Source organism: Sorex araneus, chromosome 5 (assembly GCF_027595985.1).
Source record: "Sorex araneus isolate mSorAra2 chromosome 5, mSorAra2.pri, whole genome shotgun sequence".
NCBI lineage: Eukaryota > Metazoa > Chordata > Mammalia > Eulipotyphla > Soricidae > Sorex > Sorex araneus.
Window position 1 is genome coordinate 204,147,463 of NC_073306.1, and position 26,038 is coordinate 204,173,500.

Sequence of the window (26,038 nt, forward strand, 5' to 3'; positions counted from 1 at the left end):
CAAGTTGGTTTTTTGCTTTATTTTCTTTTGAATATTTCCATAGAGTTGCCCTCTGAATTTTACCTGGAACCAGTCTGTTTTTATGCTAGAATATAAAGGTTTTCCCCTTCAGAACATTGTTCTTATGCTCAAGGCTTCTTAGCGTAGGCTTGCTTCTTGGGACAAAAATGGTATCTTGCAGATCTTCTCAAGGAAGAGACAACAGACACCAGGCACCATGGAGTTGTGATAAAACTTGGAAGTGTTAGGGGAAAAAAAGAAGATAAAGAGAGAAAACAGGAGGGTTTTCTGGAAGAAAAAAATATTGAAAACATCTCAGGTGTAGAGACACAGCGTGTCAGTTTGGTGTAGAGGAAAAGAGGTATATTCCACTGGACCATGAAGGTGAGGATGAAAAGCAGAATGTACAAGTCCCTGGACAAGCAGGGTCCTATACTGTGCCTCCTAGATTCATGATCAAAATTGATGAGCAAATCAATCAGAGGAATCAGGTCAAGTTCGATCTTGATCATCAACATTGGTCATGGAGGAAGGGATTTCCCTCAGAATGCACAAGCACCTGAGAGACTCTCTGAGCACTGCTTTCCCAGGGAAGCCATCAGCCCTCACTGCAGCCTTGGGAGGTCAGGTTCCACGAGGGCATCTACAGTTCCCCCACCCTGTTTACTAGAGCAGATCTAGGCTCCCTCTGGAATCTGATGCTGTATCTGGTATGCAGTAGTACATTTTGTCTTTGTGGGGTCATGAGAAGTTCTCTGAGACAAGCTTAGGGCCTTTGATGATTTTTAAGGTCAGCACCCTGGCGGAGCTGTCAGAATGAGTTGTGTGCATATGCAAACAAATATGAAGAAATTCTTCTGGGAGGCCATGCCAATAGGTGTGTCCGTTTAATTCAAAGAATGAAGAAAAGGTAGGCTGGCAAAACACCACTGCTTGCAATGCTAGAAATGTACTCACAGGTACCTCTCTCCTCCCAACATAGATTATTTGAAAAGGCTGATACTGGGGCCATGGATGTAAGTCAAATTGCCTCACACTTGTGAGGCTTGGGTTCTATCTCCCAGCACTGCATGGTCCCCCAAGCCCTGCTGGAATGACCTCTCTCTGATCACCAAATAGTAACAGATGCCATGCATCACCAAGTGTGGCCCCCAAACAAACCAAATAAATAAAAAGCCAAAACTCAAATTGGGAGGCCAAGTTGCCCTCCACATCACATCTTCCCTACCCTGCTTCTAGCCACTCTGCTCAACTGTGACCTCTCTTCCGGGCACGTGAGCCCCTGAACAGAATTCCTTGTGTTCACCGTGCTCAGCATCTGGCCAACTTGGCAGAACTCAATGAATGTGTATGAACGAGGGCTGGAAAATGAGAAGAAACATCCATGCACTGGGAGACAAGGAACATAATATATTGGAAAGTTTTAGAAGTCTCTACCACAGAGGGAACAGGTAAGCAGCTTTGAAGGGACGCTCTCGGTACAACAGGAGGAGGAAGCAGAAGGAACGGCAGAAAAGTTCTGCTCATTCCAATACCTGCACTTCCCAGTCCCAGTGGCGTCTCTTTTATTCTAAGCCCATAATCCTAGAAGGCCTGTAGCTTTGCATTAGAGCCTCTATCCATGGCAAACTCAATTTGCATAAAAATATCCTCCACCAGAAATGACATCCCAAATCAAACTATTCTCATTCTTCACTTATAAAACAGCCCCTGTGACTGCATATTAATACTCAAGTTCTTGCTTTGCTGGTATCATAGTTACATTTTGATTTTCTTTGGTTGTTTCCCATACTATCTACATTTCTATCTTTATAAATTAAAAAAATAAATAAAACCCTTCAGATAACCTTATTTTCCCATGTCAAATCCTAAACCTAACTCTGAAATATCAGTCTTCCATCAATTCAATTCGCTGTTAAGCCTATCTCTCTAGAAGTCATTGTTTTAAGCAGAGAATAGAAAGTTCTAGAGGTTCTGATTCCATTTCCTTTGTCCTACTCATTAGTGAAACAAATTTAAACAGCACATCCATATTGAACAATGTAGGCCCCAGTGAGTTCACAGATAAGGCCTAATGTTTTGGCAAAGTGTTCAAGGTTGGATGTTTAATTACTTTATTAATACAGTTTTAAACATTTCTACAAACCCACCCAAATTTTCCAGGGGCTACTGCTCTTAACATTTTTTTTCCAAGACACAATTTGCCTAACACTTTCTACATCCCTGTGGCAATAGGGGTTTTACAAATTGCCCTAGTTTTTGGAAGACAAATATTCAGACTAGAAAGACAAAGGATATTCCTTTATTACTTAGAAATTACCAAACACTGTTTGCTTGGTCTTTCTCCCCCACCCTCCCCCCCCAACATATAAATAAATCTCTAACCCTCCTTGGCAGCAACATCAGTATTAAACCCAGTATATTCCTGGCTTTGGTACTCTGTTTGGACCCAGCTATTGATATACTTTATAGTTTTTTCATTAAACTAACTGCACAATCATCAGATGAGTTCTGCATGCACTTATTCAGTCATGCAACAAACATTCATCAAAGATCACTTTTTGTCCTCGGATGGTTCAGTTGTGTCTTGGATCCATCCAATCATTTACTCATCATTCAACACGTGTTTATGGAAAACTTGCTCTCCAGTGTCCGGTGTGGACAGGCTTCTGCTTCAGACAGCTGGCCTGGCCTGGCCTCTCTCGACAGAAAGGAGGGAAAAAGCACTGAAAAGCATCCCCTGATTGGATCTACTTCTTTATCTCCACCCCAAAATTGCACAATGCGTTCAGTTTTCTCCTCCTGTCATTCTGTGCATTTCACAGAGAGAAAACCCACGTTCTTTTTTGCATCATGCTTCTTTTTTTTTCAGAGCCTAGGTAAGCTTTATTTTATTTTGATTTTTAAAATTTTTTTGTTTTAATGAATCACCGTGAGATACAGTTACAGACTTAAAAAGCTTTTGTGATTATGTTTCAATCAAACACTGTGCACGTGCCCATCAATTAAGGCACATGTAAAAAAAAAAACGCATCATGCTCCTCTTCTCCTCTTCTCCACCCTCGCTCAAGGGGAGTGTGTCTGTGGGTACCTGGGAGAGTCTCACATTCACATGGTCTTCTAGGACTAAATGTTCTCATAACCAATTGGGCGAGGAATAGACACCAAAATTAAGATACGAGCCCTTAACCATACAACTCCATAATGATCCAAGATCTACAGCTTCAGGACAGCAGGCTCCCCCCCTAAACCCCCTATGCCACCCCCCTTGGATCTTCTAAGACCATGCAATGATACATTTCTTATCAATTCAAATTTTAGTTTTTCTTTATTCCCGAACCTATGCTTCACATAACTTCAATTAATTTCTTCTTCACTTCACAATGAGAAATGGCAACTGCGTGACATTAGGTTGAAGCCAAACCAGCAGGTTTTCCTGACCAGGTAACGACTTTATGACTCTATTTTATATTCACTCATCCCACTCGAAAGAATTGGCCTGCTGACAAAAGGCAACTTTTAAAATGCTGAGGAAGCAAGCTTGGGTCTAAAGATGTTGAATGTGTTGTTCAATACGTGATATCGCTTCCTTTTTTATGAATGGAGGTCATAATAAAAAATCTATACACACCCTGTCTCTCCCAATCCTTAAATCTAGACACTGTTGAAAGGCACAATACAGCAATAAAGAACATTAGAAAGAAGAGACTTGGATTTCCTCTGCCAACTGACTGGTGTCTGGAGGAACAAACAGACCAACATTCTGTTCAATTAACCCTCACGCCTTTCTAAAACTAAGATGTGTGAGGAGAGATTTGGGATTCATCAGCCAGTTTAACTGAGAAGCTGATGACCAGAGATCAGAGTTTATCTAGATTACACTCTCAGATGGGCTGGAGCGATGACACAGTGGGTAGGGCATTTGCCTTACACACGGCTGACCTGGGTTCAATTCCTCCGCCCCTCTCAAAGAGCCTGGCAAGCTACCGAGAGTATCCCACCCGCATGGCAGAGCCTAGCAAGCTACCCATGGCGTATTCATATGCCCAAAACAGTCACAACAAGTCTCACAATGGAGACGTTACTGGTGCCCACTCGAGCAACTCGATGAGCAACAGGATGACAGTGACAGTGACACTCTCAGATCCCCCGTTTGTGGAACTAGGCTTGTAACTACCTAAACACATACATCAAAGGACTGAGGTATCTGGGGAAAGGAGGGGGCATGGGAAATTTTCCTCAGAAGGAAAAAAAAAAAGTCGAGGATATGGAATTGGGCAAAGCAGAATTAGATGAATGTAATGGAGGCTCAACTGTGGCGCACACATTTCCTCTCAGGTTTAGAAACAAATGTTGCATGCCAGTCGGGAAGGTGGCACTGTATTCATAAAGAACTTTGTGAGACTAAGACAAGCACTGCTGCTTTGAGGCCGTGGGCCTAAATTCTCCATTTAGGCTGCTGGAGGGGCATTTCCTCATTTAATCACTAACAACCCTGCCCCACACCTCACCTGGGTTAGGGAAAAGATACACACAACACACGTTTTTCTGGAAAGCTGACAGCCAAGGCAGTTACCATTTCCCTCAGCTGCCTCTTGCTCGAGGGGAGAAGACTCCCATTAGGGAATCTGAGCCAAGAATCTCTTGGGAACTTCCAGAAAATTGGCCAAGAATTGAGTTGTCCTTATAGTAGGTACATCTTAGAAGTTAGAGAAAAAAAAATTGTTGTTGTTTTTTTTTTTGATGTGTCTGTTAGTTCTCACAGTCTGGTGAAACCTAGGGCATTTCAGATAAAAGAGATTGAAGTAAGAAATTCCTGGGTTTTAATTTATAATGCACTGTAGCAACTGTTGTCCCATTGTTCATCGATTTGCTCGAGCGGGTACCAGTAACATCTCCAATGTGAGACTTGTTACTGTTTTTGGCACATCAAATATGCCATGGATAGCTTGCCAGGCTCTGCCGTGCGAGCGAGATAGTCTCGGTAGCTCACCAGGCTCTCCAAGAGGGATGGAGGAATCGAACCCGAATCAGCTGCATGCAAGGCACTCTACCTGCTTTAGGTGCAGACCTGGTGGCTCTCACTGTCAGCCAGCACCAGGCCACACTCCCCTGGGAGTGTCCATTGTGTAAAAATTAATTGGGGGGTGGGGATAGCAAACATATTCCAAAATAATCACAGGCTTGAGATGTATCTCAGTGATATCTCCAGCCCTAATTTCTAATAAGAATTATAAAAATTTAAATATAGTGGGTAAAATAATCCATGTAATTGACCTTAACAGTATGAAGATTCTGGGAAGTGGCTGGGTTATGATCTTCTCTTGACTACATTGACTTAAAAAAAAAAAATTAAAGGTGCCTCACTGGAATCGCTTTTAGAATACATTTGCCAGCCCCTATCATCAGATTAGTCAAGTTGGATCAAACAAAACTGAAGTCACATTAAAAACTATTGCATTATTGTAAAGAACATAGGTACTATTGTAAAGTCCTAGGAAGACAAAACTTCAGTACAGGGGTGTCAGGAGACTGGTCATAAAGGATTCTCATCCAGGTTCTATGACCAGCACTCAGAATTGATGCTTTAGCTGTATATACCACTAGCCTAACTGGTCTATAGTTTATACCTCATGGCACAGCAGGGTAGTTTAGCCATTGCAGACCGTAAAAAGAGGGTAACTTTTGATAGGTATTCTATTCTATCTAGGGATTTTCAATTCAGGGGAGTTTTTTTGGTTGTTTTTTTGCTAAGCCAGGGACGGAAGCCATATAAATGTGATGTACACACCATCCCGCTGAATCACAGCCCCAACTACAACACCACACAGTGGGAAATATCAGCGCATCACTAATAAAGCTAAGCATAAACTAAACACACCTGCTCAGTGACACCCAAATTCTATCCCTGTGTATATGCCAACAGAGCCTATGGCCACCAAAATAAAATACATATTCCAGATCGTGGAAATGGCTTCAAAGGGTAGATATTGGCCTAACACGAAGAGAGGCGCTAAGACTGTACAGGACCAAAGGTCATCCCTCTCACCAGATGGCCCTCTGGCACCTCTAGGCGTGTCCTGTCCGGCGAGACTTAGTCAACGTGGGTGCCCGGGAGAGGGTGCCCGAGTGAAAAGGAGACAGACACGAGAAGAAAGAGACAGACACAGACAGACACAAAAGAATGGGAGCAAGCTCCAACTTTATTTCTCTTCAGCTAGTTTTTTATAGTTGATTATACGAGGAAGTGGGCAGAGTGGGAGAATAGCAAAGAATGCAAACGTGTAACGAGACTGGATGTGGGCCCTGGTGGCAGTTACCCTGGGCATGGTTCCGCAACCTTCAAAGGGTACTTTGATATTTTTCCCAAAAAGCGGTTGTTCCTTAGTTACAGGTCAGTTTGTCCTGATATATTGGTTCCCAGGCATTGGTTCCTGGCGGTACCCAGGCATTGGTTCCTGGCATAGGTGCAGACCTGGTAGCTTCTCAACTGTCAGCCAGCACTAGGCCAAGCTCCCCTGGGAGTGTCCATTGTGGAAACACTAATTGGGAGGTGGGGGTGGGAAACATATTCCAAAAAAATCACAGGCTTGAGATGTATCTCAGCGATAGATACATCTATCTATCACTATTTTACACCTAAATCACTATTTTACATCTAAAATAGATAGGTACACCTATTTTAGAAAGGTCTAAAATGCATGAAGCTTGCATTTGATCCCTGACTCCCACACACACATGCGCACACACAAGAAGAATCCCGCTATTGTTTTTCACAATGGTCTGAAACTAAAGGCAACCAATTAAAAGTGCATCGGTGATTGGGACGGGTTAATAAGTGGCAATGGGTTTTCACCAGGTAAGCATCATTAGACTGGACAGAAAAATAACTATGGCCACAACATCACCACAACTGGTTCTCATAAACATAATGTTGGCCAAAGAAGCCAGAATAAGACAGTAAATATGGCACAATTCTATTCATATAAAGTTCAATAACAGACAAGCCAGCCACTGGTGACGAGTCTGAAAATGCATTTCTTTACCAGAGAACACGAGTCATTTAGTGTGCAGGAGAAGGCTTACATCTCAAGTGGACAAGGGGCATGTGGTGATGTGCACATGCATTGAGCTGGCTTACTTCAAATCTGCAATTTTTTTTTTTTTGCTTTTTGGGTCACACCCAGCGATGCTCAGGGGTTACTCCTGGCTTTGCACTCAGGAATGGCTCCTGGCAGTGCTTGGGGGACCATATGGGATGCCGGGGATCGAACCCGGGTTGGCCGCGTGCAAGGCAAACGACCTCCCCGCTGTGCTATCGCTCCGGCCCCTCAAATCTGCAATTTTCATATGCAATTTGTACTTTGATAAGAAAGTGGATGTGAAGACCAGAGAGATATCTCAAAAGGCTGGAGTCTACACTTTTCACCCAAGCAAAACCATTGCCTCACCTAGGCACTTGATAACACAATATCATATGTTTTAGTGTTTGAATACTCTTGCTTGAAAACAAAGCACAGGTTAATTCTGGCTGTGGTCTGACATCAAAGTGATATGTTATAGAAAATGCTTTATGATCTATTCCCGAGCGCAGCATGGTCATTTGCTAATGACTTCTGACGGCTATAATGAGACAAACCTCTCTAAATTATTCAAGTACAATTGATTTCTCCGAAAGAAGAGGAGAAACAGAGGGACGGAGAGGCTTACTAACTCCATGCGCATCACAAAACTAATGAGTGCTAGAGGCAGCATTTTATTTGGGCAGTTTGGCTCCAGAATTCTTAGTAACACAAAGAAACTGGAAATTATATTGCTTGATGCTATCACAAATTGTAGCTATTACAAAGCCCATGTTTACCAATAATTCCACAAAAACTCCATTTAACATATGGATGTGAATGATCATGATCTTCAGAAGCTTAAAAGATTTTTAGAACTCTTTAAGAGAGCTAGAAGAGGCATTGAGGAGATGGTCATACAAAGTTTCTCTCTCTCGAGAACAAAACTGCCATAGTGGCAGTGTGGGGTGGGGGGGGAAACGGGACTGGGGAGGGTGGGAGAGATGCTGGGTTTACTGGTGGTAGAGGATGGGCACTGGTGAAGGGATGGGTTCTCGAACTTTGTATGGGGGAAACATGAGCACAATAATGTATAATTCATTTCAATTCTTAATGTAATTTTATTAGATCAATAAAGTCCAGATTGAAAAAAAAGAACTAAAGTACAGTGTTCAATAAAAAAATAAAATCACCTAATATTGGCAAAAAAAAGTTTCTCTCTCTCTCTCTCTCTCTCTCTCTCTCTCTCTCTCTCTCTCTCTCTCTCTCTCTCTCTCTCTCTCTCTCTCCTCCTCATTCATTTGGTTTTGGGTCATCCCTAATGGTGCTCGGGATTTACTCCTGGTTCTGTGCTAAGGAATCAGCCCCGGAGGTGCTGGGGGCCCGTATCCAGTGCCGAGCTGACCCAGGTCATTCCATGTCAGGCAAGCTTTAACCCCTGTGCTCTCTCTCCAGCCCACAAAACATTTCTGATCAGAGCTGGATCAGACTTGGTCCAGAACTACACCTTGAAGAAAGAAGCCAGGCTCCCCGGCTGGATCGGGGCGGAAGCTGAGGTCTGTGGAGTCATTTAGGGTCACCCATTTCTACTTGGGCTCCCTGTGGCAGGGAGCCGGGGAGAGTGTCCTCAGCTCTGCCCTCCAGCACATCGCTGTCCCTTTAAGTCAACAAAAAACAGCTCTTCCATGGCAGGGACATGAGCAGAAGGTGCTGCGAGGAGGAGGCACGACAAGGACACACACACAGCGACAAGCCTGCAGGACGCCTCTTCCGGGACACTGGCCACGCTGCTTCTGACAACGGAGTTCTGGATCGCCTTGAGATAACACAGGGAGAGCCTGGCACCGCCACATCCGGTTGAGGACACGGCAGAGCCTCCAGCCCTCTTCCGACTTGAGTCATCCTGGGCTTTCCAGCGCCCCGGCAAGAGACAAGCCCCGACTGGGCCAGAAGTGCCAGCTTTCATTACACACCCACTTGCTCAGACTCTCCCAGCGGACTCGGAGAACAGAACTTTCCTTTTCATCTTGGTCCCTCCTCTAAGACCGCAGGAGAGGAAAGCCGCTGCCAGACGCCGCTCTCTAAGAAAGCCGAGTGGAAGCAGATCTATCCTCACAAGGGCACGGCACCTGTCCTTCCCACAGAGCCAGCTGGGTGCCCGTGGAGGGCTTCTGGGACAGCGATGCCCTGGCACCGACCCACCGTGCTTCTTCTGTACAGGTACTTGAGTGGCCGGCCGCCAGCTCGAGGCTCTAATTGATGGGCGGGCTCCTCCTGCCAGGGATGTGGGCCATCTAGACTTCTCCGCTGGCATCTCGGAGTGCCTGGAGGTTGAGCTCTGGAAGTGCGGCGTGGCTTTATCACGTTTGATCTCCCCAGTGGGAAAAGCCAGTAGCCCAAGTTGCAATAATCATGTGAAGTGCCAGTTTCCTTTGCCAAAAAAAAAAAAAAAAAAACAGCGCACTCTTTTCTTTATCCTCCCCTTGGGGAAAACTCCCACTGAGTCATTTGCGGGGTTCTCTGCTTATCTTGCAATTCCACACTGGCAGCACCAATTTTTTTTTTCAACATACATAGGCAGTTCTGCAAGCCTGCATGGTCTGCGGTTATAAAGAGCATCACACTCAGGCTCAACACAGAGACCAGCTCTGGTGACAATATTTAGAGTGCGAGCAACACCCGAGAGGTATCAAAACTTGTTTCTTTCTAGAGGGGCACGCAAACATCGGAGAGGGCCACCCTCCACCCTCAAAACACACCCCAGTTCAGTCACCACGTGGATGGACCAGAGAGGCCTTAGCTATCGCCCCATAAGAGTTTAGAGGGAAACGGAGAGGCTAGAGAAATAGTACAAGGGGTAGAGCACTTCCTTGCCTTGCATGTGGCCGACCTGAGCATCCCATATGGTCCCGCAAGCAACGCCAGGAGTTCATTCCTGAGCGCAGAGCCAGAAGTAACCCCTGAGCATCGCAGAGTGAGGCTCAAAAGTAGTTAAAAAAAGAAAGAAGGAAATTGAGTAAGTGGCTCTTCCCAACCTCCGCTCTGCTATCGGCAATTTGGTTTATATAGTTATTAAACAGCTGGCTTTCCTGAGATTGATCCAAGCACAGTCTTATTTCCTACCCATGAAGCTATGAGTTCTTGAGAATAGGGATCCAGTTTGAGACTTTCCGATGCATTAAATAACTAATCGGTTCTAGGTGGTTACAAACCTCCCCCTAAGCAAGGACCTAAAGAATATTTGAAATACATTTGGTGTGCCTGGGAGTAGGATGGGCAGATGGAAGTAAATCAGAATTTATACCTGTGGCCTATTTCATTACATCAAAGAAAGAATGAAGAGAGAAGCAGAGAAAGTAGAGAGAAGTTTTTAAAAGAAATGGACAAAAGGGGTCAAGAGGTTATTCAAAAAGCCAGAGCACACGTTTTGCATGTGGAAAGAACTGGTTTGATCTCCAACTCTGCTTTGTTCCCCACTTGGCAGCAACCTGGAACACCATGCTAGGACATTCCCTGAGCACCACTGGGGAAGGAAGAAAGGGACGGAGGAAGGGAGAGGTGAAGGGAGGGAGGGAGGGAGGGAGAGGTGAAGGGAGGGAGGGAGGGAGGGAGGGAGGGAGGGAGGGAGGGAGGGAGGGAGGGAACTAAATTTATGTAAAACTATTAAACTACTTATATGAACAAGCTAAAAATTAAGCTTGTAAAGACATCCAGTGCTAAGTTAAATCAAACACAGGCTCTTTCTTCAACACAGTGACCTCCTTTGTGGCCAAAGCTTCAGGACAAGTGAGTTGGTACAAAGCTATTTTTTTTCAGGACTCCATGAAACAGATGTATTTAAGCAGCAACACTCTCCATAAATATAAGTGGGATCCAGTTATGAAGCTGTATTTGCTGACTTTAACACTTAGCTCTCTTCCTAAACTGAGTAGAAAGAGAAAACTTAAAAACTACCAAAAGCCGGTTACCCGAGAATTTAACAGGCCCAGAATCTAACCAGGGCTTGTCTAGAGGGACGGTCAGAACTCCTAGAGACTCCAACCTTCAGAAACTGTCACAAAACTCAGCCCTGGTTCTCTGGCTCTGACTAAATGACAGATTTGTTCCACGTGGCACGTATGCCGACAGGCTCAGAAGGGACAGTCAACAAGACGGACGTGGGGACACAGCTCAGTCTCTCCCCTGACAGAACAGCTGCCTCTCACTGCCATACTCTGGTCATTAGCCGCTAAGACTGATGCTGATAGTAACAGAAATACTAATTAAACTAATGTTTAATTTCTGAAATACTAGTACTATCTCTCCAGGGACCAGAGAGGTAGTACAGGGGTTAAGGCACTTGCCTGGCTGATCCAAGGTTGATCTCTGGCATCCCATGTAGATCCTCAACAAGCACTGAACACAGAGCACTAGTATGCCCTGAGTACTCCCAGGTGTGGCCCCCAAACACACACATACACACACACTTATTTTTTTTACTTTTTGGGTCACACCCAGCGATGCTCAGGGGTTATTCCTGGCTCATGCACTCAGGAATCACTTCTGGCAGTGCTCAGGGGACCATATGTGATGCTGGGGATCGAACCCAGGTCGGCCGCATGCAAGGTAAACGCCCTACCCGCTGTGCTACCGCTCCAGCCCCCCACATGTATTTTTTAAAGGAGCTATTATACTGTGTTCAGTTGCCATCAGTGACTCAAACATGCCCAAATTCCTATCATCTTTAAACAAATTCTTTTGGCAAAACATGCAGATAATAAACAAGTCTTAAAAAGTCAATTGCCTAACACCTTAGAAGGTGAAAGGGAAGTGACAAAGCCAGAGCCTTCAAGGCCCCTGGGAGAGAAGCAGGTGGCACTTTCTAAGAGTGGCATCACCACCGTCGAACAGGAAAAGCGAGCTGCAGCCCCCACTCCCATTCTTTCTTTGCCATTTTTCACGCTCCCCCAGCAAAGGAAAACACTCTGAGCTCTCTTCTGCAGCTCGGGATAAGAAAACCAGGCACGGCGGCGTTACCCTGCACTCTCCTTTCTGTTCCTCTTCATGGGGTTTCCTTTTGGAAATGCCGTTTGCTAGGGTGCTCCCAACGGATGCTGGTGCTCCAGGCTGGAGAGATCCGTGCCTGGGCCCTGCGACTAGAATCCCAGCCTCACCCCTCTGAGCTCTACTGCCTGACCCAAGACGCTCCGTCTCTCGGTGTCTCGCTCCACTCGGGCCCGTCTAAAACAAGGCAAATAACGACATCACCCCCACGGAACTGCAAGGACTGCAGAGGCGGCGGCAGGCCCAACTCTCTGAGCCTGGAAACCGCAGGCAGTTATCACGCGCTGCAGCGAGCCCCGGGCCCAGCTTTCCTGCTGTGGTCTAATTTAGGATCTGGCTTGAGCAATGGCTTCGGGAGATTATAGCAATCATCAAAGTGTAGAATTAAAATAATAAAGAAAAACAATCACCCTGGGAGGAGAGAGGTGGATGGGATTATTACTTGGTCTGTATAGATCATTTATGTAAACAAAAGGAAAAACACAGCGCTAAGCCTTTCTGTCAGCGGCTGCAATTAGCGCCATTGTAGTGACTGGGCCCCTGAAAGGCAAGAGTGATGAGGCCTAATTGACGGGAATTAGGGCCCACACTACCCCACTTGGAGAAAAAGAGTTAGGAACCAGCCAGGAGATGCAATTTGCAGTCTTCTCCATTCTTTTTGAGTCATCTTTGGATTGTTTTTGTTCATTTTGTTTGTTTGGTACAAGGAGCTGATTTTGAGATGGAGAAAATAAAATCTGGAGCCAGAGAAATAGTACCACGAGTAAGACACTTTCCTTGTGTGCAGTCCATCAAGGTTCAACCCAGGAGGAGTAAGGACACAAGCCTTACTTCAAGCCACAGAGCCGGGAGTAAACCCTGAGCAGACAAGTGTGATGCAGAAGAGGAAGGGAGGGAGGGAGGAAGGAAGGAAGGAAGGAAGGAAGGAAGGAAGGAAGGAAGGAAGGAAGGAAGGAAGGAAGGAAGGAAGGAAGGAAGGAAGGAAGGAAGGAAGGAAGGAAGGAAGGAAGGAAGGGGGGAGGGAGGGAGGGAGGGAGGGAGGGAGGGAGGGAGGAAGGGAGGAAGGGAGGAAGGGAGGAAGGGAGGAATAAGGGAGGGAGGGAAGGAGAGAGGGAGGGAGGGAGGAAGGAAGGAAGGAAGGAAGGAAGGAAGGAAGGAAGGAAGGAAGGAAGGAAGGAAGGAAGGAAGGAAGGAAGGAAGGAAGGAAGGAAGGGGGAAGAAAAGGAGGGAGCCAGGGAGGAAGAGAAGGAATGAGAATGGAGGGAGGGAGGAAGGGAAGGAAGAGAGGGAGGAGGCAGCTTAATACAATAATACATTACATGAAATGAAATAAAATGCAGCAAGCACAAACCATGTATACAGAACCTGAGTCCTATCTTGATTACGTAGGATTCTAGAAAATCTGAAAAGAAAATGTGCCAGAAAAGGAGGAAAAAGCCCTATGGCAAACAGTATATTTGAGACTCAGTAATATAGCAGCCAAGAAAAACTTTTAGAATCATAAGAGAAATTCACAGCATACAGTTAAAGGTTCCATAATAACAATGTGTCACTGTATCACTGTCATCCTGTTGCTCATTAAATTGCTCCAGCGGGCACCAATAACATCTCCATTGTAAGACTTATTGTTACTGTTTTTGGCATATGGAATCCGCCACAGGTAGCTTGCCAGGCTCTGCTACGTGGATGAGATACTCTTAGTAGCTTGCCAGGCTCTCTGAGAGGGGTGGAGGAATCGAATCGGGGTCGGCCACATGCGAGGCAAACGCCCTACCTGCTGTGCTATAACTTAAATACTTTAAAAAAGAAGCAATGAAATCAAGCAAAGCATACAGAAGAATGAAGCACAGGCTGTTGTGTTTGGTTTAACCATACATCAAAAAAAAAAAAAGGAACAGGAACAAACAAACACTACTACTATTTCTAAATGCCTTTTAAGAATACGCATGTGCAATTTGCGAGATGAGTCTACCCTTAATGTCTGCTGCTCCTTTAAAGTATTTGTCAGTTTGCAATTACTGTGTCAAGACTACATGATTATTCATTTATTGTGGGTTTTTTTTCATTTTTGGGCCACATTCAGCAGTGCTCAAGGCTTACTTCTGGTTCTGTACTCAGGGATCACTCCCGGTGGGCTCCGGGGACCATATGTGGTAGGGTGCCAGGGAATGAACCCGGGTCAGCCACACACAAAGCAAGCATCCTGAGTGCCGGGCTATCTCTCTGCCCCCAAAACTCCATGCTTTATTTAGAACTAAAAACAGGCTTATACGCAAAATATATATTCTATGTAATTTCTATATATATCCAAGTGTCTAGAAATATATATGCATACACACAAATATGGTTTGTTTGGGGAGATGTTAATTATGACTATTGAGCTTCATCTTAGATGCGTGCTATATGAGCAGTTATGCATGAACCTCAGACTGAAAAGGTCACATATGCTGAAAACTAGTTTCCCCGCAGCAGGATAATTACAGCTCAGAGGGGATTAGAGGCACATACTTCATGACATTTACCCTTAACTACCTTCCTTCCTATTAGCAATGTTATTGCTGCCGACAATGATTATATTATACAATCTCTGGATCTAAATGTGCTGTTTAGCCTAAAGTAATGGTGACAATCTTAGAAGCTGGTGGGAGACCATAATGGGGACCCTAGCGTCAGCAGTGCTGGAGTTAGTAGGGTGTAATTAATAAAAAGTGGCCACACCCACTTAAGGCAGAGAACGTCATGATGGGAATTCTGTTGTTCATTTTAAAAATTTCATATTACTCAACTGTTAACTCAAGATCACCACATTATACTGATTGTAAATTATACCCTCCACCCAATATAATATAATTTATTTTTTTATTTTTTTGCTTAAGGGCAAAACATACAGAAAAGCAGGTAATGTTTTTCTTCTGGTCATAATACTATTTTCCTCAGCCAAATTTAATCATCTAATCCAGACTCCTTGGTTTGACCTTGGTGTGTGTCTTTCCCACTGAAGATTTCATTATCATTGGCTAAGAATAAAAAATTCCTAATCAAGGACTACAATATGATTACAGTGAAATGAATAGAATAATTAATAATTATTCAACTCTTACCATGGCTACTATACAGGCAGCAAGAACGTCTACATTTCCGTAGTATTTTGTATTCATCAACTCAAATCCTCCACCCATCAAAATACCTCCTTTCAATGAAGAGAAAACGCACAAGCCAACACTATGTGTAGTGTTGATTTAATCTAACCAACCACAATGATCTAATACCAACTAACATAATGACAGTAATAGTAAAAAGGGACTAATATTAACAGTGAAAAGTGACAGTGGGGACTGTGAGCTGGTATGGTGGCTAGACCTGGTAAGGTGACATGGCTTACCAAGCTTCCATCCCCTTATCCCGTATCCCTGAGCCCCGCCAGGAGTGATCCCTGAATGCAGAGCCAGAAGCAAGCCCTGGGCATTGCTGGGTGTGCCACCCTCCTCCAAAAAACAAACTAACAAACAAAGAACAAAAAAATATGCCAATAGATACATATTTCCTTCAGGGGAAATAAACATTTTATATTTTATCTATCCCTCTAAGTAGGCACTTTTACCAACCTATTAATGCTAGTTAACAGCATAAAAAGGCAAATCCACAGAGCAGAAACTTCTTTCCCTTCTTTTTCATTTCATCTGATTCTGGAGGTGTTTGGAGGAATAACACGATGCTCTGCTTATAAATTAATTAATAAGTGTTATATGATGCCAACAAGTCTCACAATGGAGACGTTACTGGTGCCTGCTCGAGCAAATCGATGAACAATGGGACAACAGTGCTATACAATGTCTAGTATGTGATCAAAATTGCATCAGGTGCTCGAGATACAGAAAACCCTATTCATTGTACTACTAGGAACGTTTCATGTTCTATTTAATAACAAATACTTTACTCCTCCAGAGTAATATTGAACTTGTGTGTATTCTAATGATGAAGTATTAGGATTATTAAGAACCAGAGATCCATATGAGATATTTTTTCCAGTGCAACTGTCTGTCATATTTTTTCCAAATACAGTGTTAACCCAAGTCTACTGATACATTTTCTAGACACTGTTGTTTTTAGAGCCAAAGAATAAAGTTGGTCTCTGAGTACTGAAGTTCAAATTATTCTCTGCAGACTCAGGCATGGAATAATAATCAACCACTCTTACTGCAATGCATGGTCCAAGACCAACTCATCCATGTGGATTACATGATCTGTCCCTTTTACACATGAAAACAGATGCACCGAGGGACCAAATGTCTTAGGCAAAATGGTAGAACTCTTGGGTGGTGAGGCTGGACTCTAGTCACAAAAAAATGGGCCTCCCGAGCCATGCTCTTAGGGACAACACAACCCCACAGAAGCTCGGCGCTGGAGAAACATAGTAACAACAATAACCAACAATAACAACTGGGCAACAGTAGCTGAAAGGAGGAAGCATGGAGTCCAGAACCAGCTCTGCTAACTGCAATTCTTACAAATGAATGCTTGGAACAAGTTTTTTTGCCAGGAGAGGGAGAGAAGGAGAGCAAACCTTCCCATAAATGAGTGGTGCGTGGGGCATGTAACATGAAAAAGGGACTGAATTCTGTAAATAGGTACAGATCATTCTTTTTCCAGCAGAGCACCCCACAGCAAGTCAGTAAAAGCCGCAGTCTGCCAAAAATGAAAGTTCTTTGACTTTCTTCCCCCACCCCCACCTCCCCCCCACCCCCACACACAAATCTATTTAAAAAGCAAGCTGCATTTAAATGTACTCAAAGTCTCTTCACTACTGCTGCAGACCGTAGGATTCCTTCTCTGGGGAGGGATGAGGCTAAAGAATGTCCTCGATGCCGATGGGCTTAATTTTGTCCTTGTGCCCTTTCCAGGGCATGGGAAGAAAGCACAGTGACCTGGCAGCCTGGAAATTCTGCCAAGAGGCTTGGAGTCATGGGAATGACCTAGCAGGCTCCTTCAGGAGGTCACTGTGTGCTGTCTAGACAGCCTTACGCTTGGGTCTTTGAGAGAGGAAGTGAGATACAGCGTGATTCCAAAAGGCTCAACACCGACGACAACCCGCTGACATTTCTGTCTGGCCCACGTTCACCCAGAGACTCCAACATCGATGACAAACTTGCAATTTCTAGTATCACAAAACACTCTGTGTGTTTGCGTATGTGCAGACGTGATGTGGAAGCACGTCACGGGTGGTGCTGGAGAGGGTGGGAGCCGCTCCTGGCCACACTCAGGCCAGCACCGAGTCACACGGGAGTTTCACAGCAGGGCCTCACAACGGCGTCTCCCGGCCCGCAGCTTCTCCGTTCTCGGTCACTCTTCCTGGGGGAAAGTGGTCTCCAGCCAGTGGGACTAAAGACTTAGCTCCATTTATCAAAAGTGGAAACTTGGCTTAGTAGAGAGAGGGACAGACATATAATGACAGCAATCATTTGTGGAATATAAAGTAACATAACAGGAGACCAACAGCTAAGGACAGTAGAGATAAGGGCCAGGAGGATCACTCCACGGCCTGGAAGCCCATCTCATGTGCTGGAGGGAAAGGCAGCTGGGATGGAGAAGGGACCACTAAGTAAAGGATGGTTGAGGGGTTCGCTCGGGATAAGAGATGCGTGCTGAAAGTAGACTCTGGACCAAACATGATGGCCGCTTGGTACCTGTATTGCAAACCATAACACTGAGAAGGAGAAAGAAAGAGGGAATGTGCCTGCCACAGAGGCAGCGGGAGGGGTGGGGGGAGGGATACTGGGAACATTGGTGGTGGCAATGGGCACTGGTGGAGGGGTGGGTAATTGAATATTGTATGACTGAAACATATTCATGCAAGTTTATTTAGTCTGTAACTGTATTCTCACGGTGATTCATTAAAATGAAAAGAAAAAATTGACATAGTGGACTCAGAGACCACAAGGGCATACACTCTATACTCTACATACTCATGGCGGGGAGGGAGTCGAAACCACCTATAAAGGGGGGGATCATTCGACTGGAGAAGAGTCAACCAGGTCACAAATTAGCGTCACCAACTGCTGACTTTCTATTAGATTCCTGATTAACCCTAAAACAAATACACTTTTGTACATATTTTGTCTGTATCCTCACTTTTGAAATTTATGGAGACCGAGCAATGATACTGCATGTAAGGTGCTTGCTTTGTGTGTGGGCGGCCCAGGTTTAATTCCCAGTGCTCTGAGCCCCACCAAGAGTGATCCCTGAGCACAGATCAAGGAGTAAGCTCTGATCACTGTCCCGTGTGGCAAAAAATAAGTTGCCATTTATGTGGGTTCAACTATCAAAAACCTAAGGAGAGATACACAGAGTTCCATTCCCTCAACAAGAAAGCTTACAAGAAACCATCAAAACAGAAACTGACTTTCAAAAATAAACTATCCAGGGCTGGAGATGGATGTGTTTCAGAGGTATAATACTTGCCTTGCAGATGTGAGGCCCTGGGTTCAATTCCTGGCGTTGCAAAAATAAATCTATAAAACAAGAATAAACTTTCCAAAGTGGCAGTAATTCTGCCTCCCTTCACCCCCCTGATTTTTGGCAGTGCTAGGGATCAAAACCAGCACTTCAGACACTGGCATGTGGAATAAAAACTCTGCTACTGAGTTTATTCATCCCTAGCTCTTTTTGAAGACAGCAACAGGCCTCTGGGTAATCATATGTCTATGGAAGTTATCTCAGTATAAAAAAGAACATTCTGTATCAAACTCAAAACTGACAACTTTTCACTTCCAAGTAATTTGTGAAACAGAAATCTCTAACATTTGACCCATCCCTGGAATTCATCTTATCCCTGACCCTCACCCCATCCATCAACCTCATCTGTGCCCATCATCTCTTGACTATCTTTGACCTGTGACCCAGGGGTGGAAGTCAGCGACAGTGTGAGGGGCTTGAGAGACGGGATGAAGGTAAATATCTGTTTTACACATCACTCACATTAAATGTGGAAAATTCAACAACGCTGTATTGATGTATCTGCACAAAAAATTGCTAAGCTAGTATACTCACATTCATATGCCAATGGAAGCAACCCGGTGTTCTGACAACAGAATTTAAGTTTCCAAGGTAGATCATGAAGAGCAGAGGGAGAGGATGGAATGGACTAAAAGTAACATAAGAACAGTGAGGAGGATGACCGGCATTTTGCAAGTGGGGGAGCTAAATAATTGCATACACCAAAAGCATAAGCATGACGGTATTGCAATTAATGATATCTCTATAATAACAAAATAAAATAAATGTATCTGAGCCCAAATGTCCTTTCTATCAAAGACAGAAAGGTACCGAGATGCAAAGACATGAACATTAATGAACAAAAAGACAGGTAGCAGACGACTGGGTGGAGCTTGATTATGGATCACTCTCGACCTGCTTCTCCTCCCCAAACACCCTGCCCATGTGTCAACTTTAGTTAACTGATGTAAGGTGAAGAGGCTATGTGGAGAGGAAAAAAATCAGGAACTAAGAACTAGGCCTGTGTATTGTTAGGAGTGTGCCTGGAGTGTAACATATGCTTCAGAGTGAGTCGTTTCATGGCTTGGCACATTAGTTTTTCCTCTAGAATATGTACATAATAATTAATGGATGAATACATTAATGAGTGAATAAATGACTGTGTCCTCCAGATGTTGCTGATTTTCCAGATTAAGAAGAGAACCATTCTTTATCTGGAGATAAGAACAGGGGTTCTTATAATTCAACAAGGTGGTATTTAGGGAGTAGACTTCAGGAGATTTGCTATTTTTGACTAATCATGGCAATCCCCCCAGCTACTCATTATCACCTAATTTTAGTGTAGAAATTGCCACATAAATAATCCCTGAATATAAATATTCTTTTCTCAACTCCTGTGAAAAGAAAAAAAAACTGCTATTTAGAACAAAATGGTCCCAGAATGATATTATGCTAATGGACAATCATGTATGTAGCAAGTCTAATCATTAAATAATTCTTTATTGAGTTTGCTTCGCCTGTGGGGCACTGGTTTATTATTCCTCACAGAATCAGCCATTGTTCCTGAGAGCAGGAGTCGGGGGGGGGGGGGGGGGGGGGAAACTGGGCCCATAAGTAAGTGTTTAGGATCCAGTGGCAGGAGGAGGCGGCAAAGCAGTGAAAGCAATAAAAACAATGGCTCTGGCGCCAAACTGCCTGACTCTGACTCTGCCTCCAACACTCCAACGATTAGTGTTTTCTCCAGCAAATACTTTAATATCTCTCGGCTTAAAATTCTTTATTTATATTTTGGAATAATAATTTTACCCACTAAAAAGGTCTCTTAAAAACCGGAATCGGATCATCCGTGTAAAGCTTCCCATCCTCACGAGGCTGAGAACGTGGCCGAGTTGTGTGATAGCCATTAAGTGTAATACTGAGAGTAAGTACAAAATGATATATGCTCAGAGTGAAACCACTCATCTCTCCTGGAGAAACCAACAGGGTCTTTTAAAAAGAAGTGACAATGCGAATGATTGGTCCAGAAAGTGCAAGCTCTCCAAACTGACAAAAGGAGCAGAGAATGTTCTAGAAAAAAGGAAATGGTTCGAACGCAGGCACAAAGTTATCAGAGTAGTCTACTCAAGGACTCCAGCTTTCAGTACCTCAAATCTATCAGCAGGTAAGGCTAGAGACGGGAATGTGGGAATGACGTCTCAAGTTATGCAGACAAGTTTGGGGAGTATTGTAAACAAAACTGAAATTCCAAAGACGTTGTGAAACAAAGGTTTAACATGACCAGGATGAGGGATTTTTTTTTTTGGTTTATTTGTTTTTAATTCTGGAAAGTAACCCTGAAATGGAGAAGGAAGAATTTGGTAAAAGGTACAAGTAAGGTGGGAGTTGTTATAACCTTTCACAGCAGAGATAAGGAGCCAGGGGCAGAGATGACGAGAGAGATTTCAGGACATTTCAAAATGAAATTTATAAAATATAACTAGGTGTGGGCAGCAAAGACATGGGAGGAATTGAGGATAATGGTGGAGTCTAGTTTAGATGGTGAAGTCATTATTTAAGGCCATAAATATACGAAAAGAAAGTTCCGAAGGGCAGAGGATGGACAAAAGATCTGTTTGTGCTTAGACACGGTCTGTGGGACTCCAATGTGGGAAGACCTCCTAGTCAGTCTACAAATGGACCAAGAATCAAAGAGATTCTATTGCCTAGGACGCTGATCTGAGGGAAATTTTAAAAACAGATTGCAAAATCTTGTATCTACAGAGTATAAAATACGGTTAAAATAACATAGTCACACAGACTCTAAGCTGGTAAAATAATCATCTCACCTCCTTCTCAGACAACAAAAACAAGTAGATGAATTAACCACAGGCATCTAGTAGAGTAGCGTGGCCTCATTCTACTCCCATAATGTCTCCATATGAGTCTATTCTTTCTTCCTTCCCGCCCAATAGTGACAGATGGGCACACCATCTACTAAAATTTGTTTTTGGCATCTAATGTCTCTGTTCTTCACAAGAACTTTAGTCAATGGATTTTCCCTACTTCCCATACATCTTTACTCCTTTTCTGGTCAAAAATATTGTCTCCGTGAGTATTAAAATGCACTACTTCAAATCAACCCCACTTGAAGATCTCCCCTCAATCTGTTAGAACACCTCCAAATTTTATGACCCCTTCTTTGGCAAAAACTTCCTGCTTTTCAATTTTTTAATGACAGTTTATTAGTAAAATTGCTGCAAGAAATTTTATATTTCAATACTTTAATACCAACCCAGTACTCTTTCCATGAAACTATATTTAAAATATTTTAAATTCTCAGACTCAACAATAGCAGCAACTGTCCTCCCGTTGTTTATCAATTTGCTCGAGCAGGCACCAGTAACGTCTCCATTATGAGACTTGTTGTTACTATTTTTGGCATATCAAATACGCCATGGGTAGCTTGCTAAGCTCTGCCATGCAGGCAGGATACTCTCGGTAGCTTGCCGGGCTCTTTGAGAGGGATGGAGGAACCAAACCTGGATCAACCAGACTCAACAATAATGGCATATAAAGTGGCTAAATTTGGGGGAGTCAAAGGAATAAGACATGAATTTTTTACTATGTTTAAGAAATAAATTCTTAAAAATCTATTTTAAGAGACTTTTACTATTTTTAAGAAATAACTTCCCTTAAAGAAGACTGCATTTTAGCCATGTCTATTTTCTCTCACACTCACTCAATCCTAAACTCATTGCATTCCAGCTTCTGTGCCCATTCCTAACAACTCACTACTAACAACTCACCTACCAACGACCTGTGACACTGAGAAACCCAGTGGATGCTTTTTATCCCTTATGTTCCTGATGCACTCAGAAACCTTTTTGAGATATAAAATAGTTTTATTTAAACAAATTTATGAAGAGAAGTGTGAGGGAAGAGAAAAAAGAGGAGAGAAAGAAAGAGTGATACATGTTTAAGAGCAGACACTGGCTTCTCCAGCATGGAAGAAAGCCTCAGCAAATAGTCTTGATATTAATGGCTACCGCTCTTTTTGCAACTTAACTTCTTTACTGACTTAACTTTTCCGACATTGCATTCTACTGGTTTCTTCCCAGCATCGTGGCTCTGTCTTCTCCATATCCATTCTCTATTTCAAAAGTTGTTGTTTCCAGACTTCTGGAGTTCCACTTCTCACTCCAGTCTCTGGGCCCACTGTTTCTCTGCTTCCTCTTAGTCACATGGTCAAGGCCCATCTATTCTTGGATCTCTGCGTGAAGGTCACTTCTTTCGAGAAGTGTTCCCTGAGCCCCTCAATTAGATTAGGTTCTCCTGTTATACAATCTTGATTTTAAAAAGTCATGTCATTCATCATAATTTTGCTGATTACTTGCTTGATGATCATCAATTCTATGGAGGTAAAGACCATATGTGGACTATGATAGTCCAGTTTATGTCACCTAATAGGTGCTTAATGAATATTTGTGAACTGATGGGTTAAATATATGGATATGGGGACTGAAAGTGAATCAGGGACTCACTATGCCATTCTATGCAAGAAACAGACCTGGGAGAGGCAATAAATAAGTCGGGTAACAAAACAGCATTTTAACTGACCTGGATTGATTGAAATATTGAAAATGAAGAGGACTAACTTGGACTTCATTCACACTCAGAGAACTATTTATATAATATAAGTGGAGTTGTGTTCCAGTAGCAGCTCATGGGTCCGTGTCTAAAGGGCCTGTGCCAGGACTTTAAGCTTGTCTGACCAGCAGAAGACTGTGGCTTCTAAGTAGAAGTGACACGGTCTCTCTCCTACAGCACCTGTACATGTGAACTCTGCCCTCAAGCATGCCTTCCGCCTGCCCCTTCGTCACAGTCCATGTCTTCCACCATGCCTGGCAGTGCCAACTACATGAACAAAACTATATATTTAATAACTCCCAAGTGAAAAATCTCATGGTGCTCTTGCCAAATCTAGAGGATACACAATTCTCGATATTAATCCTAAAGACTAATAAAGAGGGAGGGGCAGCCGGAGAGAGAGTGCAGGGGTAAAGGGGCTTGTCTTGCACACGGCAGCATCTGGTCCCCTGAGCCCCTCTAGGAATGATCCCCGAGAAAGAGCCAGGAGTGAGCACTGCCAGGTGTGATCCAAACAAACAAACAAACCAAAAAGACTGGAGACGGGGAAGGTGTAGAGCCTTGTCTAAATGTGATTACACTGATCCATTCAGCGTTTATTATGTGTTAGGTTCCTTTATTCAGCACTTTGTATGTATTAACTGGGCTAACATACGTGGTAGATACAACTATACCTACTTTATAGATGATAAAAGGGAGTCACGTGGTGCTTATTGAAGCAAACCCAGGGTCATGTAAGTAGCCAGTGGCAGAAGCAGGTTTGGAAACCAGACAGCCAGCTCCCCGCAGCCCAGGCTTCTAGGAATCAATCATATCAATGTCCTATTAGGAGCAAGGGAGGGAGACAAGCAGCTTAGGGGTGAGTTAAGGAAAAGATTCAGAAGAAAGAATATTAATCGGGGTCAGACTGAGGAGGGCAAAAACTGAAAGCAGGCAGACACTGGCTCAGTAAAACAAAGAGTCTTCTCACTCTTGGAGTTGTATCCCTCGTGAATAATCAGTCTCATAGATGTCCCTGCCAACAGAACATTCAGGCGGAGGCCAGAGGGCCACTGACAATGGCACAGGTGCAGGTACATCTGGGAAAACGCAAAACCTGAGAACCCTAAAGTCTCTCTATTCTCTAATATTTATTATATTTATTATTTATAATTTGAAAAAACACCACATGGATTGTTTACACTCAGGAAGCTGATAACAAACACAGCAAAACTTAATCAAGATGGAGGCTTAATAGGCAATTAAAAATATATATATATATATCACTGTATTCATTGTCATCCCGTTGCTTATCGATTTACTCCAGCACCAGTAACATCTCTATTCCTCCCAGCCCTGAGATTTATCAAGAAATGATATGCACAGCGTTTAGAACAGTGAGCACTCCTACCACGTTCGCACCAATATTCCTCCTCCCTACGACTTCCACGTCAGACCCCCATGAGCAACGGAATCAGCACGGTGAACCTCACCGTGAACAGCACCGTGGCATGAAGCCCCAAGACATGCCCAGAGCCCGAGGCAGAGGTCAGCTCCTCACCTGGCTTTCCATATCAATAAATAGTGTCAAAGAATTGATCTGAGTTGTTTGGACTGTGAAATCACTTCTTTCCCCTCCAGAAAGAGCAGGTCTAGTTAAACCTGAGATTAAAGAGGCGGATAAAAGCGCCCCTTGGACTGCGAAGGCCAGGAATTAGACACGCTGCTCCTGCCACGGCAGGTGGTCCTCAGACATGATCCGTCCCAGGGCCGTCTCCCATCAGAGGCTGGCGAGGCTAATCCTTTTGCAAGGCATAACAGCTTCTTAAACTTGACTGTGGTGAATCGGAACCACATTTGGATGCCGTGTGATCAGCTTTCAAAATGCGAAATCATTTCTATATTGTATTTGGTTTCAGGCTTATTAGGTGTAAATTTGCAAACCGAGATAGAGATGCCCGCAGTGCAGTTTGCCCCGGCCTCCCCTGGCGCTCATCCCGCAGAAAGAAACGTCAGATAATAGCAAGCGAGAAACGCACGGAAGTCGCGCTTCTCCGTAGACTAAAGAAAGATACTGCTTTTTACAACAGTTCTCCATATTCTTAAAGAAAACCATTCCCATTTCAATCTTTCTGAAGGAAAGAAAGCACCACGAAGTCATAAAAACGTTTGTTACTGGTACACACAGCTTTTTAATGGAATGCCACCATTCCCGGAGACTCTGACAAGCAGGATGGAATTTTTGGAAGCTAACTTACCTTTTTACAGTCAGATAAGGATTTCTCACTGGCCAGTGTGCTGAAAATGGAGGTCTGAAAAACAGGAAGGGAGGCCCGGCGTTAGAAGCTTCCAAGTGAATGATACTGGCCCCGCTCAATTCACCTTTGGTTCACACCTCTAATGAATCCCCCCTCCCCATCTGCCCGATTTCTCTGCATTTTATAAAGCGTCTGTCCTATAACCACTGCACTACCCCATTTGGACACTCACGGGCCAACAATGTCCAGTGAATTAAGGATTCTTAATCTTTACTTCAAAGAAGATAACTGCAGCACATAGAGCTTCATTCTCAAAGACATCCTTTGGAATGAAAGCCCAAGCCTTCTGATTCCAGAACCATCTCTTTCAACCATACCTGATACAGCTCGCTCGTTATCATAAAGGGACATGTGTAAGATGTCAGTGCCTAAAGTCTCTCAAATGAAGCCTGACTGATGGAACAGAACTTCTCCCCATTTATGAGATTTGTCATCTCACCTCTACTTTCTCTACAACATTCATTTTTATGCAACCTTTTATTTTTACATCTATGTTTATGTGTATATACATACATATAT

General features: G+C 43.7%; 1 protein-coding gene across 1 annotated transcript in view; it reads right to left on the reverse strand.

Moving 5' to 3' along the window:
• The window catches only part of RASGEF1B (RasGEF domain family member 1B), a 652,097-nt gene that overhangs the window by 380,021 nt on the left and 246,038 nt on the right, over positions 1-26,038 (reverse strand). Inside the window, exon 2 of the mRNA XM_055139397.1 lies at positions 25,460-25,513. Within this exon, the coding sequence (XP_054995372.1) occupies positions 25,460-25,513 (54 nt within the window). The remainder of the gene's footprint in view (positions 1-25,459; positions 25,514-26,038) is intronic.